Source organism: Bufo bufo, chromosome 5 (genome assembly GCF_905171765.1).
Source record: "Bufo bufo chromosome 5, aBufBuf1.1, whole genome shotgun sequence".
NCBI classification, from domain to species: Eukaryota; Metazoa; Chordata; class Amphibia; order Anura; family Bufonidae; genus Bufo; species Bufo bufo.
In genome coordinates this window covers 2,943,768-2,971,362 of record NC_053393.1, presented here as the reverse complement: position 1 = coordinate 2,971,362, position 27,595 = coordinate 2,943,768, and the positions used below count along the sequence as shown (strand labels likewise).

Here is a 27,595-nt window from a genome sequence, read left to right as displayed (position 1 = left end):
GTTGCCAGATTTGTGGGTTTCGCCTTTGGGGTTGGTCCCGAAGAAGGAGCCTGGCAAATTTCGGCTTATTCATAATTTGTCTTACCCGGCGGGGTGTTCTGTGAATGATGGGATTGACGATGAGTTATGCTCTGTGTCTTATACGTCATTTGATGAGGCGGTTCGGTGGGTGCGTCGTTTTGGGCAGGGTGCATTGTTAGCAAAGACGGATATCAAGGCGGCGTTTTGCTTGCTACCTATTCACCCGGATAGTTTTCGTTGGCTTGGTTTTAAATGGGAGGGGCAGTTTTTTGTGGATTGTTGTTTGCCTATGGGATGTGCGATCTCGTGTTCGTTGTTTGAAACGTTTAGTTCTTTTTTGGAATGGGTGGTGCGGCAGGAGGCGGGATGGAGTTCTGTGCTGCATTACCTTGATGATTTTTTGTTTTTAGGGCCGGCAGGGTCCAGGGTGTGTTCGGTTTTGTTGCATACCATGGAGCGAGTGTCTGCGAGTTTTGCGGTTCCGTTGGCGCGTGAGAAAACGGAGGGTCCGGCTACATTGGTGAAGTTCTTGGGTATTGAGATTGACAGCGTGGCTATGGAGTGTCGTTTGCCTTTGGATAAGGTGGAGGACTTACGTTGTGAAGTGGGTTGGTTGCGGAATGCTAGGAAGGCGCAGCTTAGACGGGTACAGTCCGTGTTGGGAAAGTTGAATTTTGCCTGTAGGATTTTGCCTATGGGTCGTGTTTTTTGTAGGCGCTTGTCTATGGCCACCGCGGGTGTGAAGGCCCCGTTTCATTTTGTGCGGTTGTCGGCGGAGGTGCGTGCTGATTTGGAAGTATGGGAGAGTTTTTTAAGTGAGTTTAAAGGCCGTTCGGTGTGGATGGAGTCACCCATTCTTAATGTGGACTTGGAGTTGTTTACGGACGCGTGTGGTTCGTGTGGTTATGGGGCTTTTTGTCAGGGACAGTGGAGTGCGGGGGCTTGGCCGGAGGAGTGGAGGGTTGCTGGTTTCCTGGGGAACTTGGCTTTGTTGGAGTTGTTCCCTATTGTTTTGGCTACCGAGTTGTGGGGGGATTTGTTGAGGAATAAGCGGGTGCGTTTTTGTTGTGACAATTTAGGGGTGGTGCAGGCGGTGAATAGTCAGTCGGCAAATTCGCCCCCGGTGGTGCGATTACTTCGTCATTTGGTTTTGAACGGTCTGAAGTTGAATGCATGTTTTGTAGCAGTGCATGTACCTGGGGTAGATAATTCCATCGCTGATGCTCTTTCTCGTTTCCAGTGGGATCGTTTTCGCAGCTTGGTTCCGGGCGCGGAGGTGACGGGTCTGCGGTGTCCTCAGTGGCTCTGGAGCGTGGCCTTGGGGTCTCGTTAGATCTGGTGCAGCGGTCCGTGAGTAGCAGTACGTGGTCGGCTTATTCTTTGGTGTGGTCGCAGTGGGAACGTTTGATGGAGCAGGTGGGGGGTTGCAGAGGGGTGGAGGATTTTCACTCGTTGCTGGTTTATTTTGTGGGAATGTCGTTTAGCGATGGTCTATCTTTTTCGGTGGCGGCTAAGAGGGTGGCGGTGGTAGCTTTTTGGTTGCGAATGAGGGGTTTGGCGGATGTATCCCGGAGTTTTTTGGTGTTAAAGGGGTATCGTCGCAGTGTGGTGAGGAAGGATTCCCGTCGTCCGGTTTCTTTTCAGATTTTGCAGTTGTTGTGGGATCGGGCGGGGAGCGTGTGTAAGTCTTGGTATGAGGTGTGTTTGTTTAGAGCAGCTTTTTCCTTGGCTTTCTTTGGGGCATTTAGGGTTTCTGAGCTGGTGGCTGCTAGTCGTGTGCGGTGGGGTAGCTTGTTGCGGGAGGATGTGAGTGTTTGTGAAGGGGGTTTGCGGTGTGTTTTGCGGAAGTCCAAAACGGACCAGTTGGGTAGGGGTGTGTGCATTGTGTTGCGGCCTTTGCCGGGTTCTGTGGTGTGTCCTGTGCGTTGTTTGGAGGATTTTCTGTTGCTTCGGCTGAGTGGGGGGGGGGGGGGGGGGGGGGTCTTGCTGGTGCATGCGGATGGCTCGGCTTTGTCACGTTATCAGTTTGTGGCGGTCTTCCGGAAGTGTTTGACAGCGGCAGGTTATGTGGCGAGTGAGTTTGCGTCACATTCTTTTCGTATTGGCACGGCGACGGAGGCCGCCAGATGGGGTTTGGGTGAAGATGTCATTATGCGTATTGGCCGATGGGAGTCTGCGTGTTTTCGTTCTTATATTCGCCCGCATATGTTGTGATGTTGGTGTGTTGGGGGGGAGATCTGTGTGTCGGTGAATCATTAATAGCCTGTTGGGTCACTGTTTGTTTCTTTTGTTTGTTTTCAGGTTCGCGTTCTTGTTTGGCGTGGATTTTCGGTCATTCCTATGTATACTGGGGTGCGTTGAGAGCTGATGTGCGGAGGAGCGGTCGGCAGTTAGGTTTCCAGCCGGGCGAGTTGCAGGTCCGGTGGATAGGTTTGCGGGGTATGTTGTGGGGGCGCGTGTTGCCTGAATTCCATGCTTTTGCCTCCTTGGACAGGTGCCCGGACATTGTTGTTTTGCATGTGGGTGGGAATGACTTAGGTGTTCGCCGCTCGAGGGATGTCATTAGGGACATCAAATTGGATCTGCTGCGTTTGATGGAGGAGTTCCCGGATTTGTTGGTTGTGTGGTCGGAGGTGGTAGCGAGGAGTGCGTGGCGTTTTGCGAGGTCGGTAGACCGAATCAACAAGGCTCGGGCAAAATTAAATAAGGAGGTGGGGCGCTTCGTTCGGCGGCAGGGTGGTTTTGTGGTTCGGCACAGGGAGTTGGAGGTGGCTTCGCCTCAATTCCTCAGGTCTGATGGGGTGCATCTTAATGAGATCGGCACGGATTTGTGGGCTCTGGGGCTTCAGGATGGTTTGGAGTCAGCATACAGGGTGTGGCGGGACGTCCATAGGTGAGGTGTCTCCTATGTGTGTCGATGGCAGGTTAACGGGGGGTCCTGGAAGGCAATACTATGTTTAGTAGGTGCATGACACGTTGGAACGTGCATCTATGTGGTTCGGTAAGCTGAAAGCTGGGGGCTCCTGTTGGGCTAAAAAGGCCTATAGGGGTAGAGGAATATATGGTTCTGGAGGATTTGGTGCCCTTGGGTCGGCGAGTGCGGCCGAGGGTAAAGGAAAGATGGGTGGAGTGAAGATCGCAGCTTGCTAGGGTTGCCTTCTAGGATCCTTCCGCAGAAGTAAAATGTTAAGCGCATTGTATTGATATGTTTTGTATTTATTGATTGATATTTATTAATGTATGGTTTGTAAATGATGTTCGATTATTAGTGCTGTTTAATAAACGGCTGCTATGGCCTTTTCCACCAAGAATTACGGACTATGTGTTTTATTGGGATAGGGGATAACAGTGTGGTATAGGGGTCTGGAAAGATCTTACCTCCTTAAGTCATCACACGCACCTTCTGCAACTTCCCACTTAGGCTCCGGCCTGGTGCTCCTGCCCGACCCCTACCACCCCTGCGGAATGGCCTGCCTCCTCCTCTGCCTGTCATTTTCAAAATGAGCCTGCAACAAAGTTCCTATAGAAGAGCAATATTTGTGAGAGCAGGTATATAGAACCCCTTAAGGATTATTTGCTGGAAGCAGGTATATCAAACCCCTTAATCAGTTTTTTTGGGGGGCAACAGGTATGTAACACTAGTTGCAATTAGTTGTTCCAATAGCGTTTGTCCCTCTGTATAGCTGCGGTATCGCTGCAGAACCGCACACAACTGCTGCACAATACAAATGCACTATATAAAATATTATAGATATATCACACCCCTGCCTCAATCAGATTTTTTTGGGGGCAACTGGTATATCACACCAGTTGCAATTAGTTGTTCCAAGAGCGTTAGTTTTTTATAAGTATATCACACCTATCGATAGCACACCTGTACCAGTCCTTTATAGGGTAGGGGGTGTGTCTATGTGCTGAAACGTCTCAATTGGCTGTCCTGTCCCACCTGATCGATGTGTCATGGGTCAAAGATCGGCGCAATGCAAAAGAATATGTTGCCGGCGGACATCGCCATATGTTCGCATGTTCGGCGAATCGCAAACGAGCAAAGTTTGCTGCGAAATGACCGCCGGGTGAACCGCAAGGCCATTTCTAGTCCCAACTCGCCCATAGGGGCGAGAGAGATTCAGGAGGAAGAAATCTTACCAGGACAAGGGTCCTGCTCGCTAGTAGAGCTGGACCATCTCCACCATTCTAAAGAAAAACTGAACTGACCTTGGGAGCCACGGTGTGGACTGCGCTTGAAGGGTGAGGGCCTGTTGGCATGTTTTATGTGTTTTTATATTTCAGGCTGCCCTTTTTGTCCCCACCTGGATAATCAAAACTGGTCAGGACTCCCCCGAACTACAAATATTTCCAGGTTGTGCCCAACGGCACCGTTTTCCTCCCCCCCCCCCCCCCCCCCCCCCCCCCCCCCCCCCCCCCCCCCCTTTTCAGGTGCTGCTACATTACTACCCATGTGGATTACAAATGACTATGTGCCTTGTGGATTTCCAATAACTTTGTCACCTCATTTGGATTACAAATGCTTGTTTACCTTGGAATACAAAAAGAACTTTTATTGCACTTAAAGTGACAGTATAATGCACTTTGTCTTCAAGAGCCGAAGAAAGAGACTCTGTGATTTTTTGCACTATTCATTTATTGCACTTTGCTCTATTGCATTATTAAAAAGATTCATACACTTGCACGTATGCAACGTTTTACCTTTTCAGCAACGTTCAAGAAATTGTCTATTGTATGCATTATCTGTAAAGAATAATTTACAGATATACCATGACCTGGATAAATGAGAACCTTCACAGACATATTGTATGCATTCTTTTATAGGTGCCGCAATATGTTTTATTATGCACTTATTGTCCAACCTATGCATCTTACCATATTAGCCATATGGTTAGCACCTTACTTTATTGCTCACAATGGACTGCCTCTGAGTGCCGCTGGTACGTTCCAAGCACGTCCTATCTTTTTATTGCTCAATATGGTTTGCCTCTGAGTACAATTTGAACTAATGGTCCTTAAACCAAGTGGTATTGTGCTAAGTTACGCTAGTACATGTAGAACTAATGGTCTTAAGCCAAGTGGTTATGCTCCAAGGGTAACCTGCTGCTAATATATTTATCTGGAGTTGTAGGAGAAAGTGTTCCTCCTCCTAAAAGAAGTCTTCATTGGGGAGATTAGAGTGCGTTGCCTCATCCTCCTAGTCTTGTGCACCAGTCTTAGGAAAAATATTTGCTACCTGTTCTAATCATCAAGGTGACAAGGCGTAAAGCATAACTAGACCTTGTTGCCGGAAGGGAATACAGGATAACGCCACCCTTCTATCTGCGGGCGTTTTTATTGCATAGTGGTGGGTTGATGGAGTGAAGTCACCCCTACGCCTACTTTGATGCTAAGGGCCGGTATACAAAGTTTAGTCTGTAATGATCCCTTAATGCACACCTGTTCGGTTCTCTGGTTATACCTGAGAGGGAAACTGTTCTCGGACACCCTACTCGCAAGGGCAGAGACCTGTTAGTAGCTGTTGCTAAACATTATGTCTTTTCATGCAGCACCTTATCTACTTTTGGTAACCTTAGAGCATATATATATATTTACCTCTACCCGGAGCGCAAGTCGAGGGAGACTTGCCTTTATTTAAGGGGGAATGTAATTTCCTGGAGTGCCATTACCACTCCTTGGCACCTTGCTACCACTTCCTATAGGCTAATATAAAGTGTCATCTAATGCAGTAGTGTATTTATCTTCACCGTGCATATTTATTCATGTAAGACTGTTATGTTCATGCTATTGCCTGGTTTACCAGCAGGTGGCAGCAAATCTGTGCAGAGATAGTTTCTCTGGAGAGGAACCTTCTGGTTTCTTCCAGCCCTCTCTAGAGTTAGTCAGTGAGTCTGTGTCTAGTCCACCCTCCTCATGGAGAGGTTGTGTGCTGGCTAGCAGAGCACTGCCTGCTCTGCCAGGCCCAGCCTCTGAAGTCTACATGGTTGCTTGTCCCCTCCTGGGCTTGCATTGCCTTTATCCAAGCTGGAGCTAGAGCTTGAGGTACTCCAAAGCCAGGACAAGAAGTTCCTAGGATTAAAGTAATAGACAGATTACAGACAGCTAAAATAAGTTCCAGCAGAAGAGGAAGAGTTTCTATTTACTCCAGCTAGCATAGCAGAGCTGAGATTGTTGCAGAGAAGTAATTGCCTGCCAGATTAAGCCAATACCTGCTGATGACAAGATACCGTTTGAATTACCATTTATGCCAAGTAAAGCTGTGTTCAACGTTACTACAAAGTCTGGACTCCATTTATTCACCATCCAAGTTCAACTACCCCTTTTTGCACTTGCTTTGGACTACACCACGTATGGGATCCACGGATATCCAGGTAGGAACACCATGACACGTTGGAGACCAACATTGCCATATACAAAAGGGAGCCTTGTGCTTCCGCTGCTTAACCGCAGCTGGAGTCATGTTTACATGCTCTATAAGAGGGACATATTTCATAGAAACCTCCTAAGGGCCGAGGGATACCCCAGACGCCCTGGTAGTAGGCCGCTGCAGGAGGAGTTATATAGAATAATGGGAGTGACTATATGGAGTAATGGGAGGAGTTATATAGAATAATGGGAGTGGCTATATGGAGGAATGGGAGGAGTTATGTAGAATAATGGGAGTGTCTATATGGAGTTATGTGCAGGAGGTTTCATATATATTTCATGCTGTTTTAATTTAAAGGGGAATTCCATACAAAGCATGGCCTATTTCTGGGGTGAATGGTAAATGAGGACATGGGGAACTTCCTTTGAGCCACGCCCGATACACACTGGAGACGCCCGCATTTCTCGATGTATCTGTAAGGTGCAGAGTCTCCATAAAGGCGGTGTGTGGCCCCCTGTCATACATGGATCTATCTGCCCCAGGGCAGGGGTTTTGCCCAAAGAGCCTCCGGCTTCATAGTATGACCTCCAGAAGACAAAGGAGGTTAAGAGTATGACCCCCAGCGCTAAGGTCCTAATAATCAGAACATTACACCGCTGATGCTGCTTCTCACTCCTTTATTGAAGGTTGGGTGCCCATGCACCTGACAGGGGGCCCCCTACTACACAGAAACACAGCCCTGTCCACCTCTGCAGCACGAAGGACCATAATGATGATGTCCTCTCCTCAAACAGAAGCCTGGAGGGACCTACACTCCACATGTCACATTTGGAAGGGGCGATGCCACCGAAGACCCGGAAATCTGCAGGATCCATAACTCCTCTCCTCACCACAGTCTTCTTCCCTCTTAAATCTCATGGAGGTCTCCATGAAGTCTGAATGATCAACCAGCCATGTTAAATTGTCAACATCCCTTCCCCCCTCATTCTGTGTCTTATCAATCAGGGTACCCAGTGCTGTAATAGCAGCCATATTGGCTGTTCTGGATGAATGAAGGAGTTACATTTTCTGAGGGTTTTAAAATTTTAGGTGGAAACCTGTAAGACTCTTCCCTCTTGACAGTGAAATGCGAGGAGTCAATCTTCTCTTGTCACAACAGTGAGGGTTGTAGTAGCCAGAACTGGGCCTCCTGTCCCTGGTAGGATTATATGAAATAGTGATGGACATCTGGGGGTATCTGATGAGGGTTGCACCATCCTGGAGGGTGAGATATCCTGAGTAAACTTGGTCATGGGAACCTTCATACAGTGATGTTCTCCTCAAAGATGGCCAGGAGCAAGAGGATGGCCCAGCCCAGGAGGAGACCAAGGTTATGTAGGAAGAAGAGCAGCCAAGGTCTGCGGTCCTTCACGTTCATAATTGCCGGCAACTGCAGAAGGAGAAGAAGATTGTGAGTGATGAGGAATGCTGGCGGCACAAAGACATCTGCTGGTCACTGCTCCTTACCATGTCCACCAGAGCCACGTAGAGAAAGAGCCCGGTGGCCACTGTAAATATCCACTGCTGAATGACTTCATTTGCGGCAATGGACAGCGCAATATACAAACCAACAAATGAGGTCAGTGCACTGCCGAAATTGAGGAGAAGAGTCAGACGGACGCTGAGCCCCGCATGGAGGAGAGCCGCAAAGTCACCTGAGGAGAAGGCAGCACACGGTCAAGGACTGCAGCCATTGAAGCCAAGGTGATACAAATAATGGAGGAGGACAGAGTATGAGAGCTCCAGCTTCTGTGGACAGTGTCATGAAAGCCCCGGCTTCAGAGGACAAAGTATAAGAGCCCCGGCTTCAGAGGACAGCATCATGAGAGCCCTGGCTTCAGAGGACAGCGCTATGAGAGCTGGGCTTCAGAGGACAGGGCTATGACAGCCAGGCTTCAGAGGACAGGGCTATGACAGCCGGGCTTCAGAGGACAGGGCTATGTGAGTCCTGGGTTCAGAAGACAGCACCATGAGAGCTCCGGCTTCGGAGGACAGTGTCATGAGAGCCCCGGCTTTAGAGGACATTGTCATGAAAGCCCTGGCTTTGGAGAACAGTGCCATTAGAGCCCCGGCTTCAGAGGAGAGCACCATGAGAGCCCCAGCTTTAGAGGACAGCATCGTGAGAGTCCCAGCTTCAAAGGATACTTTCAAGAGAGCCTTGGCTTCAGAGGACAGCACTATGAGAGCCCTGGCTTCAGGGGACAGCATCATAAGTATGAGAGCCCTGGCTTCAGAACACTGTGCCATGAGAGCTGGGCTTCAGAGGACAGGGCTATGAGAGCCCCGGCTTCAGAGGACAGGACTATGAGAGCCCCAGCCTCAGAACACAGTGCCATGAGAGCCCTGGCTTCAGAGGATGGCACCTTGAGAGCCCTGACTTCAGAGGACGGCACCTTGAGAGCCCCAGCTTCAGAGGGCAGCACCATGAGACCTTGGCTTCATAGGATAGTGCCATGAGAGCCCCGGCTTCAGAGGACAGCGTCATGAGAGCCCCGGCTTCAGAAGACAGGGCCATGAGAGCTAGGCTTCAAAGGACAGGGCTATGAGAGCCGCGTTTCAATGAACAGATCTATGAGATCCAGGCTTCAGAGGACAGGACTATGAGAGCCCCAGCCTCAGAACACAGCGCCATGAGAGCTGGGCTTCAGAGGACAGGGCTATGAGAGATAGGCTTCAGAGGACAGGACTATGAGAGCCCCAGCCTCAGAACACAGTGTCATGAGAGCCCTGGCTTCAGAGGACAGCACCTTGAGAACCCCAACTTCAGAGGCTGCACCATGAGACCTTGGCTTCAGAGGATAGTGCCATAAGAGCCCCGGCTTCAGAAGACAGCGCCATGAGAGCTGGGACAGGGCTATGAAAGCCGCGTTTCAATAAACAGGGCTATGAGGTCCAGGCTTCAGAAGACAGGGCCATAAGAGCCCTGGGTTCAGAGGATAGTGCCATGAGAGCTCCGGCTTCAGAGGACAAAGTATGAGAGCTCTGGCTTTAGAGGATAGTGCCATGAGAGCTCCGGCTTCAGAGGACAGTGTCATGAGAGCTCTGGCTTCAGAGGATAGTGCTATGAGAGCTCTGGCTTCAGAGGACAAAGTATGAGAGCTCTGGCTTTAGAGGATAGTGCCATGAGAGCCCCGGCCTCAGAGGACAGCGCCATGAGAGCCCTGGCTTCAGAGGACAGCATCTTGAGAGCCCCAGCTTCAGAGGGCAGCACCATGAGACCTTGGCTTCAGAGGATAGTGCCATGAGAGCCCCGGCCTCAGAGGACAGCGCCATGAGAGCCCTGGCTTCAGAGGACAGCATCTTGAGAGCCCCAGCTTCAGAGGGCAGCACCATGAGACCTTGGCTTCAGAGGATAGTGCCATGAGAGCCCCGGCCTCAGAGGACAGCGTCATGAGAGCCCTGGCTTCAGAAGACAGCATCTTGAGAGCCCCAACTTCAGAGGCAGCACCATGAGACCTTGGCTTCAGAGGATAGTGCCATGAGAGCCCGGCCTCAGAGGACAGCGCCATGAGAGCCCTGGCTTCAGAAGACAGCGCCATGAGAGCTGGGACAGGGCTATGAAAGCCGCGTTTCAATAAACAGGGCTATGAGGTCCAGGCTTCAGAAGACAGGGCCATAAGAGCCCTGGGTTCAGAGGATAGTGCCATGAGAGCTCCGGCTTCAGAGGACAAAGTATGAGAGCTCTGGCTTTAGAGGATAGTGCCATGAGAGCTCCGGCTTCAGAGGACAGTGTCATGAGAGCTCTGGCTTCAGAGGATAGTGCTATGAGAGCTCTGGCTTCAGAGGACAAAGTATGAGAGCTCTGGCTTTAGAGGATAGTGCCATGAGAGCCCCGGCCTCAGAGGACAGCGCCATGAGAGCCCTGGCTTCAGAGGACAGCATCTTGAGAGCCCCAGCTTCAGAGGGCAGCACCATGAGACCTTGGCTTCAGAGGATAGTGCCATGAGAGCCCCGGCCTCAGAGGACAGCGCCATGAGAGCCCTGGCTTCAGAGGACAGCATCTTGAGAGCCCCAGCTTCAGAGGGCAGCACCATGAGACCTTGGCTTCAGAGGATAGTGCCATGAGAGCCCCGGCCTCAGAGGACAGCGTCATGAGAGCCCTGGCTTCAGAAGACAGCATCTTGAGAGCCCCAACTTCAGAGGCAGCACCATGAGACCTTGGCTTCAGAGGATAGTGCCATGAGAGCCCGGCCTCAGAGGACAGCGCCATGAGAGCCCTGGCTTCAGAGGTCAGCATCTTGAGAGCCCCAGCTTCAGAGGCGGCACCATGAGACCTTGGCTTCAGAGGATAGTGCCATAAGAGCCCCGGCTTCAGAGGACAGCGTCATGAGAGCCCCGGCTTCAGAAGACAGCGCCATGAGAGCTGGGACAGGGCTATGAAAGCCGCGTTTCAATAAACAGGGCTATGAGGTCCAGGCTTCAGAAGACAGGGCCATAAGAGCCCTGGGTTCAGAGGATAGTGCCATGAGAGCTCCGGCTTCAGAGGACAAAGTATGAGAGCTCTGGCTTTAGAGGATAGTGCCATGAGAGCTCCGGCTTCAGAGGACAGTGTCATGAGAGCTCTGGCTTCAGAGGACAGCGCCATGAGAGCCCTGGCTTCAGAGGTCAGCATCTTGAGAGCCCCAGCTTCAGAGGCGGCACCATGAGACCTTGGCTTCAGAGGATAGTGCCATAAGAGCCCCGGCTTCAGAGGACAGCGTCATGAGAGCCCTGGCTTCAGAAGACAGGGCCATGAGAACTAGGACAGGGCTATGAGAGCCACGTTTCAATAAACAGGGCTATGAGGTCCAGGCTTCAGAAGACAGGGCCATAAGAGCCGGGCTTCAGAGGATCGTGCCATGAGAGCTACGGCTTCAAAGGACAGTGTAATGAGAGCTCCGGCTTCAGAGGACAAAGTATGAGAGCCCTGGCTTCAGAGGACAGTGTCATGAGAGCTCCGGCTTCAGAGGACAGTGTCATGTGAGCCCTGGGTTCAGAGGATTGTGCCATGAGAGTCCTGGCTTCAGAGGACAGTGTCATGAGAGCTCCGGCTTCAGAGGATAGTGCTATGAGAGCTCTGGCTTCAGCGGACAAAGTATGAGAGCTCCGGCTTCAGAGGATAGTGCCATGAGAGCCCCGGCTTCAGAGGATAGTGCCATGAGAGCCCCGGCTTCAGAGGACAGTGCCATGAGAGCCTCGGCTTCAGAGGATAGTGCCATGAGAGCCCCGGCTTCAGAGGATAGTGCCATGAGAGTCCTGGCTTCAGAGGATAGTGTCATGAGAGCTCTGGCTTCAGAGGATAGTGCCATGAGAGCCCCGGCTTCAGAGGATAGTGCCATGAGAGCCCCGGCTTCAGAGGATAGTGCCATGAGAGCCCCGGCTTCAGAGGACAGTGCCATGAGAGCCTCGGCTTCAGAGGATAGTGCCATGAGAGCCCCGGCTTCAGAGGATAGTGCCATGAGAGTCCTGGCTTCAGAGGATAGTGTCATGAGAGCTCTGGCTTCAGAGGATAGTGCCATGAGAGCCCCGGCTTCAGAGGATAGTGCCATGAGAGCCCCGGCTTCAGAGGATAGTGCCATGAGAGCCCCGGCTTCAGAGGACAGTGCCATGAGAGTCCTGGCTTCAGAGGATAGTGCCATGAGAGCTCCGGCTTCAGAGGATAGTGCTATGAGAGCTCCGGCTTCAGAGGACAGTGCCATGAGAGCCCCGGCTTCAGAGGACAAAGTATGAGAGCTCTGGCTTCAGAGGATAGTGCCATGAGAGCCTCATGTCTGACTGGGGGGAAAATACAGAGTCACAAAGTAATGTCAACCTGCAGTAGGCGGGGCTGTCTGTCAGTGTTACCCTGCAGGAGGCGGAGCTCTCAATGTTTCCCTGCCATAGGCGGGGCTGTCTGTTAGTGTTACCCTGCAGGAGGCGGAGCTCTCAGTGTTTCCCTGCCATAGGCGGGGCTGTCTGTCTGTGTTACCCTGCAGGAGGCGGAGCTCTCAATGTTTCCCTGTATCAGGCGGGGCTGTCTGTCAGTGTTACCCTGCAGGAGGCGGAGCTCTCAATGTTTCCCTGCCATAGGCGGGGCTGTCTGTTAGTGTTACCCTGCAGGAGGCGGAGCTCTCAGTGTTTCCCTGCCATAGGCGGGGCTGTCTGTTAGTGTTACCCTGCAGGAGGCGGAGCTCTCAGTGTTTCCCTGCCATAGGCGGGGCTGTCTGTCTGTGTTACCCTGCAGGAGGCGGAGCTCTCAATGTTTCCCTGTATCAGGCGGGGCTGTCTGTCAGTGTTACCCTGCAGGAGGCGGAGCTCTCAATGTTTCCCTGCCATAGGCGGGGCTGTCTGTTAGTGTTACCCTGCAGGAGGCGGAGCTCTCAGTGTTTCCCTGCCATAGGCGGGGCTGTCTGTCTGTGTTACCCTGCAGGAGGCGGAGCTCTCAATGTTTCCCTGTATCAGGCGGGGCTGTCTGTCAGTGTCACCCTGCAGGAGGCGGAGCTCTCAGTGTTTCCCTGCCATAGGTGGGGCTGTCTGTCAGTGTCACCCTGCAGGAGGCAGAGCTCTCAGTGTTTACCTGCCATAGGCGGGGCTGTCTGTCAGTGTTACCCTGCAGGAGGCGGAGCTCTCAGTGTTTCCCTGCCATAGGCGGGGCTGTCTGTCAGTGTCACCCTGCAGGAGGCGGAGCTCTCAGTGTTTCCCTGCCATAGGCGGAGATGTCTGTCAGTGTCACCCTGCAGGAGGCGGAGCTCTCAGTGTTTCCCTGCCATAGGCGGAGATGTCTGTCAGTGTCACCCTGCAGGAGGCGGAGCTCTCAGTGTTTCCCTGCCATAGGTGGGGCTGTCTGTCAGTGTCACCCTGCAGGAGGCGGAGCTCTCAGTGTTTACCTGCCATAGGCGGGGCTGTCTGTCAGTGTTACCCTGCAGGAGGCGGAGCTCTCAGTGTTTCCCTGCCATAGGCGGGGCTGTCTGTCAGTGTCACCCTGCAGGAGGCGGAGCTCTCAGTGTTTCCCTGCCATAGGCGGAGCTGTCTGTCAGTGTCACCCTGCAGGAGGGGGGGCTCACCTAGCTCATGTGGCAGTTCATGGCAGAGAACAGCAAGTGTCGTGGCCAGACCAGTCTTCCACGATGTAGAGAATGCCGCTCCCATGGCCAGGCCGTCTGCGAAATTGTGGATGGCGTCTCCTATGGTGATCATATAGGGGATCATCCGCAGCTCTGCAAGAAACATACCAGGATGAGTGTGAAGAAGGCGGCGGAGGGATAAGATGACCACAGGATGTGATAGGACTCACCCCGACTCCTTACTGGCGCTTGGCTCTTCTGACCCTCCTCATCTGGGCTGACCTGGAGCCAGAAACAGCACAATGAGAATCACCCCTCATAGTGTACCCCAAAACCAAGCGAGTGACATGTGGGGCGGGGGACCTGCACATATGTAAGAAGCCGAGCATCAGGATGTGCCCCCCTAGAGACATGCCCTTCTCTGAGCAGTTTTAGGGTAATGAAGAGCTCCGCCAGCACCCTTCATATGATGACAGCAGGAGCACCCGAATATCTGCTTAAAGCGAACCTTTCACCTGCATTTCACTTAATAAACTATGAAAAGTACCTTCTAGATCATCCTCATGGTGTTCGCACACAGTCTTGTCCCGCTTTTCTGTACTGTATAGGCATGGAAAAATCGCCTTATAAAGTCCTCTTCTCCAGCTCCACGAGTCACGGTAGAAGTCAAGGGGGTCGCCCTTCCCTCACTCCAGGCTGTAACTCCCCTGCCCTAATTAGACTGTCCTCTATGCAGTCTAATTGACACCCGGCTCAGTCGCCGGGACCGTGCTTGTACAGGCGGCGCATGCGCCGTTGGACTCAAGCGCGATCCTGTAACTGAATTGCGCATGCGCCGTCCCCGATGCCTGCCTTTCTTTCCTTCCTCACGCGCGCGCCTGCCCCGATCTTCACGCTCCATGCGTCCACGTGATCACTGTTGACTTGCCGCAGATCGCAAGCCAGTGATCATCTGGAGCATTGTTACCATATTCAGCAGGTATTATATGTCAAAAACTCCGCATATTTCATGGGGCCATCTATCTATACATAGATATACACATGTGACAAACCCAGATTTAATTAGATGGCTATCTTGAAGATAGGCAGGCATCGGGGACGGCGCATGCGCGATTCAGTTACAGAATCGCGCTTGAGTCAGACGGCGCATGCGCCGCCTGTACAAGCGCGGTCCCGGCGACTGAGCCGGGTGTCAATTAGACTGCATAGAGGACAGTCTAATTAGGGCAGGGGAGTTACAGCCTGGAGTGAGGGAAGGGCTACCCCCTTGACTTCTATCGTGACTTGTGGAGCTGGAGAAGAGGACTTTATAGGGTGATTTTTTCATGCCTATACAGTACAGACCAAAAGTTTGGACACACCTTCTCATTCAAAGAGTTTTCTTTATTTTCATGACTATGAAGGCATCAAAACTATGAATTAACACATGTGGAATTATATACATAACAAACAAGTGTGAAACAACAGAAAATATGTCATATTCTAGGTTCTTCAAAGTAGCCACCTTTTGCTTTGATTACTGCTTTGCACACTCTTGGCATTCTCTTGATGAGCTTCAAGAGGTAGTCCCCTGAAATGGTCTTCACTTCACAGGTGTGCCCTGTCAGGTTTAATAAGTGGGATTTCTTGCCTTATAAATGGGGTTGGGACCATCAGTGGCGTTGAGGAGAAGTCAGGTGGATACACAGCTGATAGTCCTACTGAATAGACTGTTAGAATTAGTATTATGGCAAGAAAAAAGCAGCTAAGTAAAGAAAAACGAGTGGCCATCATTACTTTAAGAAATGAAGGTCAGTCAGTCAGCCGAAAAATTGGGAAAACTTTGAAAGTAAGGGCTATTTGACCATGAAGGAGAGTGATGGGGTGCTGCGCCAGATGACCTGGCCTCCACAGTCACCGGACCTGAACCCAATCGAGATGGTTTGGGGTGAGCTGGACCGCAGAGTGAAGGCAAAAGGGCCAACAAGTGCTAAGCATCTCTGGGAACTCCTTCAAGACTGTTGGAAGACCATTTCAGAGGACTACCTCTTGGAGCTCATCAAGTGAATGCCAAGAGTGTGCAAAGCAGTAATCAAAGCAAAAGGTGGCTACTTTGAAGAACCTAGAATATGACATATTGTCAGTTGTTTCACACTTGTTTGTTATGTATATAATTCCACATGTGTTAATTCATAGTTTTGATGCCTTCATAGTCATGAAAATAAAGAAAACTCTTTGAATGAGAAGGTGTACATGGCAGAAAAGCGGGACAAGACTGTATGATAACACAATGAGGATGATCTATAAGGTACTTTTGATAGTTCATTAAGTGAAATGCAGGTGAAAGGTTCACTTTAACGTAGTCTGGGGGCTTGTCTAGTAACTTATCTAACCCCATGATGTCTGTATGGGTCGTAAGGGCATCTTCCCGACATACCAAGTCTGTACGGGAAATGGAGTGCTTCTGCTCCTTCCTTTTCTTCTGCTCCTCATGGAAATTCTGCAGGGAGACCCCGTGGTCGCAGTGTCCATGGCCTTCACCATCATCATCATCACCTTCCTAGTAATGAAGAAACAACAATGCGGCTGGTCATGAGCCAGGTCTTCGTGGACTCAGCGTGTGGTCTGTGGTGGACATCAGAGGAAAGCAGCATGTGGAAGGGAGGTCACCTACAGAAGACCTCAGGACCTCATGAGGTCAAAGGGGTTTACCAAAGTAATACTCCCTGGTTAATGCCCCGTTTCATGGAGGGCCACCTGGTGGCCCCTTTACTGTGCTGCAGTGATGATGTGCCCATCTACAGACATGCTGCCAGGGTCACAAAGCTGGACGGGCACAGTAAAGGGGCCACCAGACGGCCCTCCATGAGAGGGGCATAAACCACGGAGTAACGAAGCTTTATTACTTCATGGTCATATTTTATGCTGATGTCAGAAAACCCATCTTCCTGGTGCTGTTATGTGTGATAACCCGAGAGGGGGTCCCCTGCCCCTGATAACCCGAGAGGGGGTCCCCTGCCCCTGATAACCCGAGAGGGGGTCCCCTGCCCCTGATAACCCGAGAGGGGGTCCCCTGCCCCTGATAACCCGAGAGGGGGTCCCCTGCCCCTGATAACCCGAGAGGGGGTCCACTGCCCCTGATAACCCGAGAGGGGGTCCACTGCCCCTGATAACCCGAGAGGGGGTCCCCTGCCCCTGATAACCCGAGAGGGGGTCCCCTGCCCCTGATAACCCGAGAGGGGGTCCCCTGCCCCTGATAACCCGAGAGGGGGTCCCCTGCCCCTGATAACCCGAGAGGGGGTCCACTGCCCCTGAAAACCCGAGAGGGGGTCCACTGCCCCTGAAAACCCGAGAGGGGGTCCACTGCCCCTGAAAACCCGAGAGGGGGTCCACTGCCCCTGATAACCCGAGAGGGGGTCCACTGCCCCTGATAACCCGAGAGGGGGTCCCCTGCCCCTGATAACCTGAGAGGGGGTCCCCTGCCCCTGATAACCCGAGAAGGGGGGTCCCCTGCCCCAAGTCTGGCCTGACTGTGGCCCTCAGACTCATGAATTTGTGCCATGGTTAGTTATAGCAGGATACACGAGTGGTCTTCTGTACCCTGCGGAGATCGTGCTTCCCTCCAATGGCCCCCTATTACAGTCCCCTCACCTCATGTTTCAACAGTAGCCCAAAGATCTTTTCCAGGAGGAAGAAAGCGTAGAGACCACCCAGGACGGCCAGCAGCTTCCAGATATAAGTGCGGTCTTCTTCTTCCTGGCTGTGAGCATGGTCGCTTGTGTCGCTGTGTGAGTGGAGGCCCAGGAACTGCAGAGGAGGCAGAACATGTACCCGGTCAGCAATGAAGCCTGGTGCCCCCAAAGCCTCTCTGTGCAGTGCATCAACCCACCAGCAGGGGGCAGTCCAGTCTACAATCATCCAGTACCTGTGGGATAAGGTGCAGAATGGCATCTCCAGTCAGGGACCCCACCGCCAGGCTGACGAAGAACTGAATGATGTACTGATAGGCAGCAGTGCAGGACGTACACAGCAGGACCGCGATGCCAAAGACTGCACACAGGCACACGATCAGGTTGGCGATACTGCCGTAGATGTATTCTGTGAAGTCAAGGGCCACACTTTAATTCTATCATGAAAAGTTCAGCAGTTTTCTATTACACATGCACGTGCTCACCATGACCTCTGCTTGCTGTCGGTGAATTGACACATCCTAGTTTTCACCCTGAGCCTGTCCTGCTCCCACTGTTGATGACTTGCCACAAATGTATCCAGTCCAGGTAATGCGACAAAGCAGACTGGATACATTGTGGCAACACCAGGGGTTGTATGAGCACAAGTGTGTAGACACTGACAACAAGCAGAGCTCTTGAAAACTGAGGGGTTTTAACTTGAGCAGTGGAGCAGAGGGAGAATGGAGGGAGAGTAGGAGAGCTATGGCGGGGATCTTTGTTTTTCTGGAGGCCAAGCTACTTGTGCAATTTCCGTGATTTTGTATCTGGAGCCAGTCGTAGCTATGTCAGGAAATCCTAGGAGCCAACCCCCCCACATACACACTGGGAAAGGAGGTGGAACCAACTGGAGTGTGTCCTCCATACCAGTCACAAGGCCCCTCAATGGTACAGACACCCTTCCCCCCATGCAGCTTCCTCCAGACCATGAGAACCACCAGTAACCTCCCCATCCCAGTACAATGACCGCATGGATCTATGAGTATTTGGTGTTAATCCCCACCCCTGCTTAAACAAGGACACGCCCCTGTCATATCTCATTATCTGACACCCCCAGGGAGCAGACACTCACTCTCTGCCGTGGTCAGCTGTCCATCGACGGCCCCGTGCTGGTGATTATCCGGACAGATGCCGATAAGCTGCTGCTGGATCAGACTGCTGCTTATATCGCGGAATTTCTCTCTGGAAATGTCCCCATTGACGTCCACCCCGTATATCGTCAGGATGTCCTCAGGGGTGAAGCAAGTCTAGGAGGCAGCAACCATGAATGATTACTGGTCAGGGACAGGAAGTAAACCGATTCTACTGCACAGTACCACAGCCCACCCCCTGCATATATACAGACACTGCACAGTACCACAGTCCACCCTCTGCATATATACAGACACTGCACAGTACCACAGCCCACCCCCTGCATATATACAGACACTGCACAGTACCACAGCCCACCCTCTGCATATATACAGACACTGCACAGTACCACAGCCCACCCTCTGCATATATACAGACACTGCACAGTACCACAGCCCACCCCCTGCATATATACAGACACTGCACAGTACCACAGTCCACCCTCTGCATATATACAGACACTGCACAGTACCACAGCCCACCCTCTGCATATATACAGACACTGCACAGTACCACAGCCCACCCCCTGCATATATACAGACACTGCACAGTACCACAGCCCACCCTCTGCATATATACAGACACTGCACAGTACCACAGCCCACCCTCTGCATATATACAGACACTGCACAGTACCACAGCCCACCCTCTGCATATATACAGACACTGCACAGTACCACAGCCCACCCTCTGCATATATACAGACACTGCACAGTACCACAGCCCACCCTCTGCATATATACAGACACTGCACAGTGCCACAGTCCACCCTCTGCATATATACAGACACTGCACAGTACCACAGCCCACCCCCTGCATATATACAGACACTGCACAGTACCACAGCCCACCCTCTGCATATATACAGACACTGCACAGTACCACAGCCCACCCTCTGCATATATACAGACACTGCACAGTACCACAGCCCACCCTCTGCATATATACAGACACTGCACAGTACCACAGCCCACCCTCTGCATATATACAGACACTGCACAGTACCACAGCCCACCCTCTGCATATATACAGACACTGCACAGTACCACAGTCCACCCTCTGCATATATACAGACACTGCACAGTACCACAGTCCACCCTCTGCATATATACAGACACTGCACAGTACCACAGTCCACCCTCTGCACATATACAGACACTGCACAGTGCCACAGTCCACCCTCTGCATATATACAGACACTGCACAGTACCACAGCCCACCCTCTGCATATATACAGACACTGCACAGTACCACAGTCCACCCTCTGCATATATACAGACACTGCACAGTACCACAGCCCACCCTCTGCATATATACAGACACTGCACAGTACCACAGCCCACCCTCTGCATATATACAGACACTGCACAGTACCACAGCCCACCCCCTGCATATATACAGACACTGCACAGAACCACAGCCCACCCTCTGCATATATACAGACACTGCACAGTACCACAGCCCACCCTCTGCATATATACAGACACTGCACAGTACCACAGCCCACCCTCTGCACATATACAGACACTGCACAGTACCACAGCCCACCCTCTGCACATATACAGACACTGCACAGTACCACAGCCCACCCTCTGCATATATACAGACACTGCACAGTACCACAGCCCACCCCCTGCATATATACAGACACTGCACAGTACCACAGCCCACCCTCTGCATATATACAGACACTGCACAGTACCACAGCCCACCCTGCATATATACAGACACTGCACAGTACCACAGACCACCCTCTACATATATACAGACACTGCACAGTACCACAGTCCACCCCCTGCATATATACAGACACTGCACAGTACCACAGCCCACCCCCTGCATATATACAGACACTGCACAGTACCACAGCCCACCTTCTGCATATATACAGACACTGCACAGTACCACAGCCCACCCTCTGCATATATACAGACACTGCACAGTACCACAGCCCACCCTCTGCATATATACAGACACTGCACAGTACCACAGCCCACCCCCTGCATATATACACACACTGCACAGTACCACAGCCCACCCTCTGCATATATACAGACACTGCACAGTACCACAGCCCACCCCCTGCATATATATAGACACTGCACAGTACCACAGCCCACCCCCTGCATATATACAGACACTGCACAGTACCACAGCCCACCCTCTGCATATACACAGACACTGCACAGTACCACAGCCCACCCTCTGCATATATACAGACACTGCACAGTACCACAGCCCACCCCCTGCATATATACAGACACTGCACAGAACCACAGCCCACCCTGCATATATACAGACACTGCACAGAACCACAGCCCACCCTGCATATATACAGACACTGCACAGTACCACAGCCCACCCTCTGCATATATACAGACACTGCACAGTACCACAGCCCACCCTCTGCATATATACAGACACTGCACAGTACCACAGCCCACCCTCTGCATATATACAGACACTGCACAGTACCACAGCCCACCCTCTGCATATATACAGACACTGCACAGTACCACAGCCCACCCCCTGCATATATACAGACACTGCACAGTACCACAGCCCACCCCCTGCATATATACAGACACTGCACAGAACCACAGCCCACCCTCTGCATATATACAGACACTGCACAGTACCACAGCCCACCCTCTGCATATATACAGACACTGCACAGTACCACAGCCCACCCTCTGCATATATACAGACACTGCACAGTACCACAGCCCACCCTCTGCATATATACAGACACTGCACAGTACCACAGCCCACCCTCTGCACATATACAGACACTGCACAGTACCACAGCCCACCCCCTGCATATATACAGACACTGCACAGTACCACAGCCCACCCTCTGCATATATACAGACACTGCACAGTACCACAGCCCACCCTCTGCATATATACAGACACTGCACTTTACCACAGCCCACCCTGCATATATACAGACACTGCACAGTACCACAGCCCACCCTGCATATATACAGACACTGCACTTTACCACAGCCCACCCTGCATATATACAGACACTGCACAGTACCACAGCCCACCCTGCATATATACAGACACTGCACAGTACCACAGCCCATCCTCTGCATATATACAGACACTGCGCAGTACCACAGCCCACCCTCTGCATATATACAGACACTGCACGGTACCACAGCCCACCCTCTGCATATATACAGACACTGCACAGTACCACAGCCCACCCTCTGCATATATACAGACACTGCACAGTACCACAGCCCACCCCCTGCATATATACAGACACTGCACAGTACCACAGTCCACCCTCTGCATATATACAGACACTGCACAGTACCACAGCCCACCCTCTGCATATATACAGACACTGCACAGTACCACAGCCCACCCTCTGCATATATACAGACACTGCACAGTACCACAGCCCACCCTGCATATATACAGACACTGCACAGTACCACAGCCCACCCTCTGCATATATACAGACACTGCACAGTACCACAGTCCACCCCCTGCATATATACAGACACTGCACAGTACCACAGCCCACCCTCTGCATATATACAGACACTGCACACTACCACAGTCCACCCCCTGCATATATACAGACACTGCACAGTACCACAGCCCACCCCCTGCATATATACAGACACTGCACAGTACCACAGCCCACCCCCTGCATATATACAGACACTGCACAGAACCACAGCCCACCCTCTGCATATATACAGACACTGCACAGAACCACAGCCCACCCTGCATATATACAGACACTGCACAGTACCACAGCCCACCCTCTGCATATATACAGACACTGCACAGTACCACAGCCCACCCTCTGCATATATACAGACACTGCACAGTACCACAGTCCACCCCCTGCATATATACAGACACTGCACAGTACCACAGCCCACCCCCTGCATATATACAGACACTGCACAGTACCACAGCCCACCCTCTGCATATATACAGACACTGCACAGTACCACAGCCCACCCTCTGCATATATACAGACACTGCACAGTACCACAGCCCACCCTCTGCATATATACAGACACTGCACAGTACCACAGCCCACCCTCTGCATATATACAGACACTGCACACTACCACAGTCCACCCTCTGCATATATACAGACACTGCACAGTACCACAGCCCACCCTCTGCATATATACAGACACTGCACAGTACCACAGTCCACCCCCTGCATATATACAGACACTGCACAGTACCACAGCCCACCCTCTGCATATATACAGACACTGCACAGTACCACAGCCCACCCTCTGCATATATACAGACACTGCACAGTACCACAGTCCACCCCCTGCATATATACAGACACTGCACAGTACCACAGCCCACCCTCTGCATATATACAGACACTGCACAGTACCACAGTCCACCCTCTGCATATATACAGACACTGCACAGTACCACAGCCCACCCTCTGCATATATACAGACACTGCACAGTACCACAGCCCACCCTCTGCATATATACAGACACTGCACAGTACCACAGCCCACCCCCTGCATATATACAGACACTGCACAGAACCACAGCCCACCCTCTGCATATATACAGACACTGCACAGTACCACAGCCCACCCTCTGCATATATACAGACACTGCACAGTACCACAGCCCACCCTCTGCATATATACAGACACTGCACAGTACCACAGCCCACCCCCTGCATATATACAGACACTGCACAGAACCACAGCCCACCCCCTGCATATATACAGACACTGCACAGTACCACAGCCCACCCTCTGCACATATACAGACACTGCACAGTACCACAGCCCACCCTCTGCACATATACAGACACTGCACAGTACCACAGCCCACCCTCTGCATATATACAGACACTGCACAGTACCACAGCCCACCCCCTGCATATATACAGACACTGCACAGTACCACAGCCCACCCTCTGCATATATACAGACACTGCACAGTACCACAGCCCACCCTGCATATATACAGACACTGCACAGTACCACAGACCACCCTCTACATATATACAGACACTGCACAGTACCACAGTCCACCCCCTGCATATATACAGACACTGCACAGTACCACAGCCCACCCCCTGCATATATACAGACACTGCACAGTACCACAGCCCACCTTCTGCATATATACAGACACTGCACAGTACCACAGCCCACCCTCTGCATATATACAGACACTGCACAGTACCACAGCCCACCCTCTGCATATATACAGACACTGCACAGTACCACAGCCCACCCTCTGCATATATACAGACACTGCACAGTACCACAGCCCACCCCCTGCATATATACACACACTGCACAGTACCACAGCCCACCCTCTGCATATATACAGACACTGCACAGTACCACAGCCCACCCCCTGCATATATATAGACACTGCACAGTACCACAGCCCACCCCCTGCATATATACAGACACTGCACAGTACCACAGCCCACCCTCTGCATATATACAGACACTGCACAGTACCACAGCCCACCCTCTGCATATATACAGACACTGCACAGTACCACAGCCCACCCCCTGCATATATACAGACACTGCACAGAACCACAGCCCACCCTCTGCATATATACAGACACTGCACAGTACCACAGCCCACCCTCTGCATATATACAGACACTGCACAGTACCACAGCCCACCCTCTGCACATATACAGACACTGCACAGTACCACAGCCCACCCCCTGCATATATACAGACACTGCACAGTACCACAGTCCACCCCCTGCATATATACAGACACTGCACAGTACCACAGCCCACCCCCTGCATATATACAGACACTGCACAGAACCACAGCCCACCCTCTGCATATATACAGACACTGCACAGTACCACAGCCCACCCTCTGCATATATACAGACACTGCACAGTACCACAGCCCACCCTGCATATATACAGACACTGCACAGTACCACAGCCCACCCTCTGCATATATACAGACACTGCACAGTACCACAGCCCACCCTCTGCATATATACAGACACTGCACAGAACCACAGCCCACCCTGCATATATACAGACACTGCACAGTACCACAGCCCACCCTGCATATATACAGACACTGCACAGTACCACAGCCCACCCTCTGCATATATACAGACACTGCACAGAACCACAGCCCACCCTGCATATATACAGACACTGCACAGTACCACAGCCCACCCTGCATATATACAGACACTGCACAGTACCACAGCCCATCCTCTGCATATATACAGACACTGCACAGTACCACAGCCCACCCTCTGCATATATACAGACACTGCACAGTACCACAGCCCACCCTGCATATATACAGACACTGCACAGTACCACAGCCCATCCTCTGCATATATACAGACACTGCGCAGTACCACAGCCCACCCTCTGCATATATACAGACACTGCACGGTACCACAGCCCACCCTCTGCATATATACAGACACTGCACAGTACCACAGCCCACCCTCTGCATATATACAGACACTGCACAGTACCACAGCCCACCCTCTGCATATATACAGACACTGCACAGTACCACAGTCCACCCTCTGCATATATACAGACACTGCACAGTACCACAGCCCACCCTCTGCATATATACAGACACTGCACAGTACCACAGCCCACCCTCTGCATATATACAGACACTGCACAGTACCACAGCCCACCCTCTGCATATATACAGACACTGCACAGTACCACAGCCCACCCTCTGCATATATACAGACACTGCACAGTACCACAGCCCACCCTCTGCATATATACAGACACTGCACAGTACCACAGCCCACCCTGCATATATACAGACACTGCACAGTACCACAGCCCACCCTCTGCATATATACAGACACTGCACAGTACCACAGTCCACCCCCTGCATATATACAGACACTGCACAGTACCACAGCCCACCCTCTGCATATATACAGACACTGCACACTACCACAGTCCACCCCCTGCATATATACAGACACTGCACAGTACCACAGCCCACCCCCTGCATATATACAGACACTGCACAGTACCACAGCCCACCCCCTGCATATATACAGACACTGCACAGAACCACAGCCCACCCTCTGCATATATACAGACACTGCACAGAACCACAGCCCACCCTGCATATATACAGACACTGCACAGTACCACAGCCCACCCTCTGCATATATACAGACACTGCACAGTACCACAGCCCACCCTCTGCATATATACAGACACTGCACAGTACCACAGTCCACCCCCTGCATATATACAGACACTGCACAGTACCACAGCCCACCCCCTGCATATATACAGACACTGCACAGTACCACAGCCCACCCTCTGCATATATACAGACACTGCACAGTACCACAGCCCACCCTCTGCATATATACAGACACTGCACAGTACCACAGCCCACCCTCTGCATATATACAGACACTGCACACTACCACAGTCCACCCTCTGCATATATACAGACACTGCACAGTACCACAGCCCACCCTCTGCATATATACAGACACTGCACAGTACCACAGCCCACCCTCTGCATATATACAGACACTGCACAGTACCACAGTCCACCCCCTGCATATATACAGACACTGCACAGTACCACAGCCCACCCCCTGCATATATACAGACACTGCACAGTACCACAGTCCACCCCCTGCATATATACAGACACTGCACAGTACCACAGCCCACCCTCTGCATATATACAGACACTGCACAGTACCACAGCCCACCCTCTGCATATATACAGACACTGCACAGTACCACAGTCCACCCCCTGCATATATACAGACACTGCACAGTACCACAGTCCACCCCCTGCATATATACAGACACTGCACAGTACCACCACATCCAAAGCCGCAGTGATGTAACAGAATAATTGCAACAGCAGCTTTGGATGTGATTGGAGACGTGGTAAAATAATGTTTACAATGCTGCCCAGCTCGATCTAGATGTCCCCTGTATATAGCAGTGAGGCTCTGCTTTATATCAGGACATGTCTCCATGTACAGGTCAGGAGACACACCTGGTCCCAGTGATGTATATGGATATCGCTTTGTCGTAAGCTGCGCCTGCGCCTCTGATTCCCATCTGTCTGGTTTTTGTGATCTTCTTCGTGGTCATGGTGATCATTGTGGTCATGGTCCTCATCGTGGTCATGGTCCTCATCGTGGTCATGGTCATCAACGTGGTCATGGTCATCAACGTGGTCATGGTCATCAACGTGGTCATGGTCAGAGTCGTGTTCGTGATCATCTTCAGTCACCAGGTTTAAATTTATCATGAGTTTGGTAAGTCCTGGAATGAGAAGAATCAGAGGGGATGGTGGGTTCAGTACACAGACCATTTAAACCATTTAATACAGTGACTAGAAGTGTTCTGTAGAGATATGGAATGTGTGTGTGTGGGGGGGGGGGGGTGATGATGGAGCAGAGAGGCTCTGATAGTGAGGGGGTGATGGAGTGGAGAAGCTCTAATGGAGATGGTCTAATGGAGTGGAGAGGCTCTAATGGAGAGGGGTGATGGAGTGGACAAGTTCTGATGGAGAGGAGGTGATGGAGTGGAGTGGAGAGGCTGTGATGGAGAGGGGGTGATGGAGTGGACAGGCTGTGATCGAGTGGGGTTGATGGAGTGGACAAGTTCTGATGGAAAGGAGGTTATGGAGTGGAGGGGCTCTAATGGAGAGGTAGTGATGGAGTAGACAGGCTTTGAAGGTGAGGGGGTGATGGAGAGGCTCTGATGGAGAGGTAGTGATGGAGTGGACTGGCTCTGATGGAGAGGAGGTGATGGAGTGGAGAAGCTCTAATGGAGAGGTTCTAATGGAGTGGAGAGGCTCTAATGGAGAGGGGGTGATGGAGTGGAGAGGCTGTGATGGAGAGGGGTGATGGAGTGGACAGGCTGTGATCGAGAGGGGTTGATGGAGTGGACAAGTTCTGATGGAGAGGAGGTTATGGAGTGGAGGGGCTCTAATGGAGAGGGGGTGATGGAGTGGAGAGGCTCTGATGGAGAGGTAGTGATGGAGTAGACAGGCTCTGAAGGTGAGGGGGTGATGGAGTAGACAGGCTCTGATGGAGAGGGGCTGATGGAGTAGACAGGCTCTGGTGAAGAGAGGGTGATGGAGTAGAGAGGCTCTGATGGAGTGGACAGGCTCTGGTGAAGAGAGGGTGATGGAGTAGAGATGCTCTGATTGAGAGGAGGTGATGGAGTGGAGAGGCTCTAATGGAGAGGGGGTGATGGAGTGGAGAGGCTCTGATAGTCAGCGGGTGATGGAGTGAACAGGCTGTGATG

The 27,595-nt window shown here is 51.7% G+C and overlaps 1 protein-coding gene across 2 annotated transcripts in view; it reads right to left on the bottom strand.

Moving 5' to 3' along the window:
* Window positions 1-6,244: 6,244 nt before the first annotated feature.
* The window catches only part of SLC39A4 (solute carrier family 39 member 4), a 51,893-nt gene continuing 30,542 nt past the window's right edge, over window positions 6,245-27,595 (bottom strand). For both annotated transcript variants that reach the window (XM_040431995.1, XM_040431996.1), the window contains 9 exons: window positions 26,334-26,605; window positions 18,235-18,409; window positions 17,360-17,532; window positions 17,086-17,241; window positions 15,872-15,994; window positions 13,686-13,737; window positions 13,456-13,608; window positions 7,901-8,088; window positions 6,245-7,823 (listed from right to left, as the gene is read on the bottom strand). In XM_040431995.1, the coding sequence (XP_040287929.1) occupies window positions 7,695-7,823; window positions 7,901-8,088; window positions 13,456-13,608; window positions 13,686-13,737; window positions 15,872-15,994; window positions 17,086-17,241; window positions 17,360-17,532; window positions 18,235-18,409; window positions 26,334-26,605 (1,421 nt within the window). In that variant the 3' untranslated portion in view covers window positions 6,245-7,694. The remainder of the gene's footprint in view (window positions 7,824-7,900; window positions 8,089-13,455; window positions 13,609-13,685; window positions 13,738-15,871; window positions 15,995-17,085; window positions 17,242-17,359; window positions 17,533-18,234; window positions 18,410-26,333; window positions 26,606-27,595) is intronic.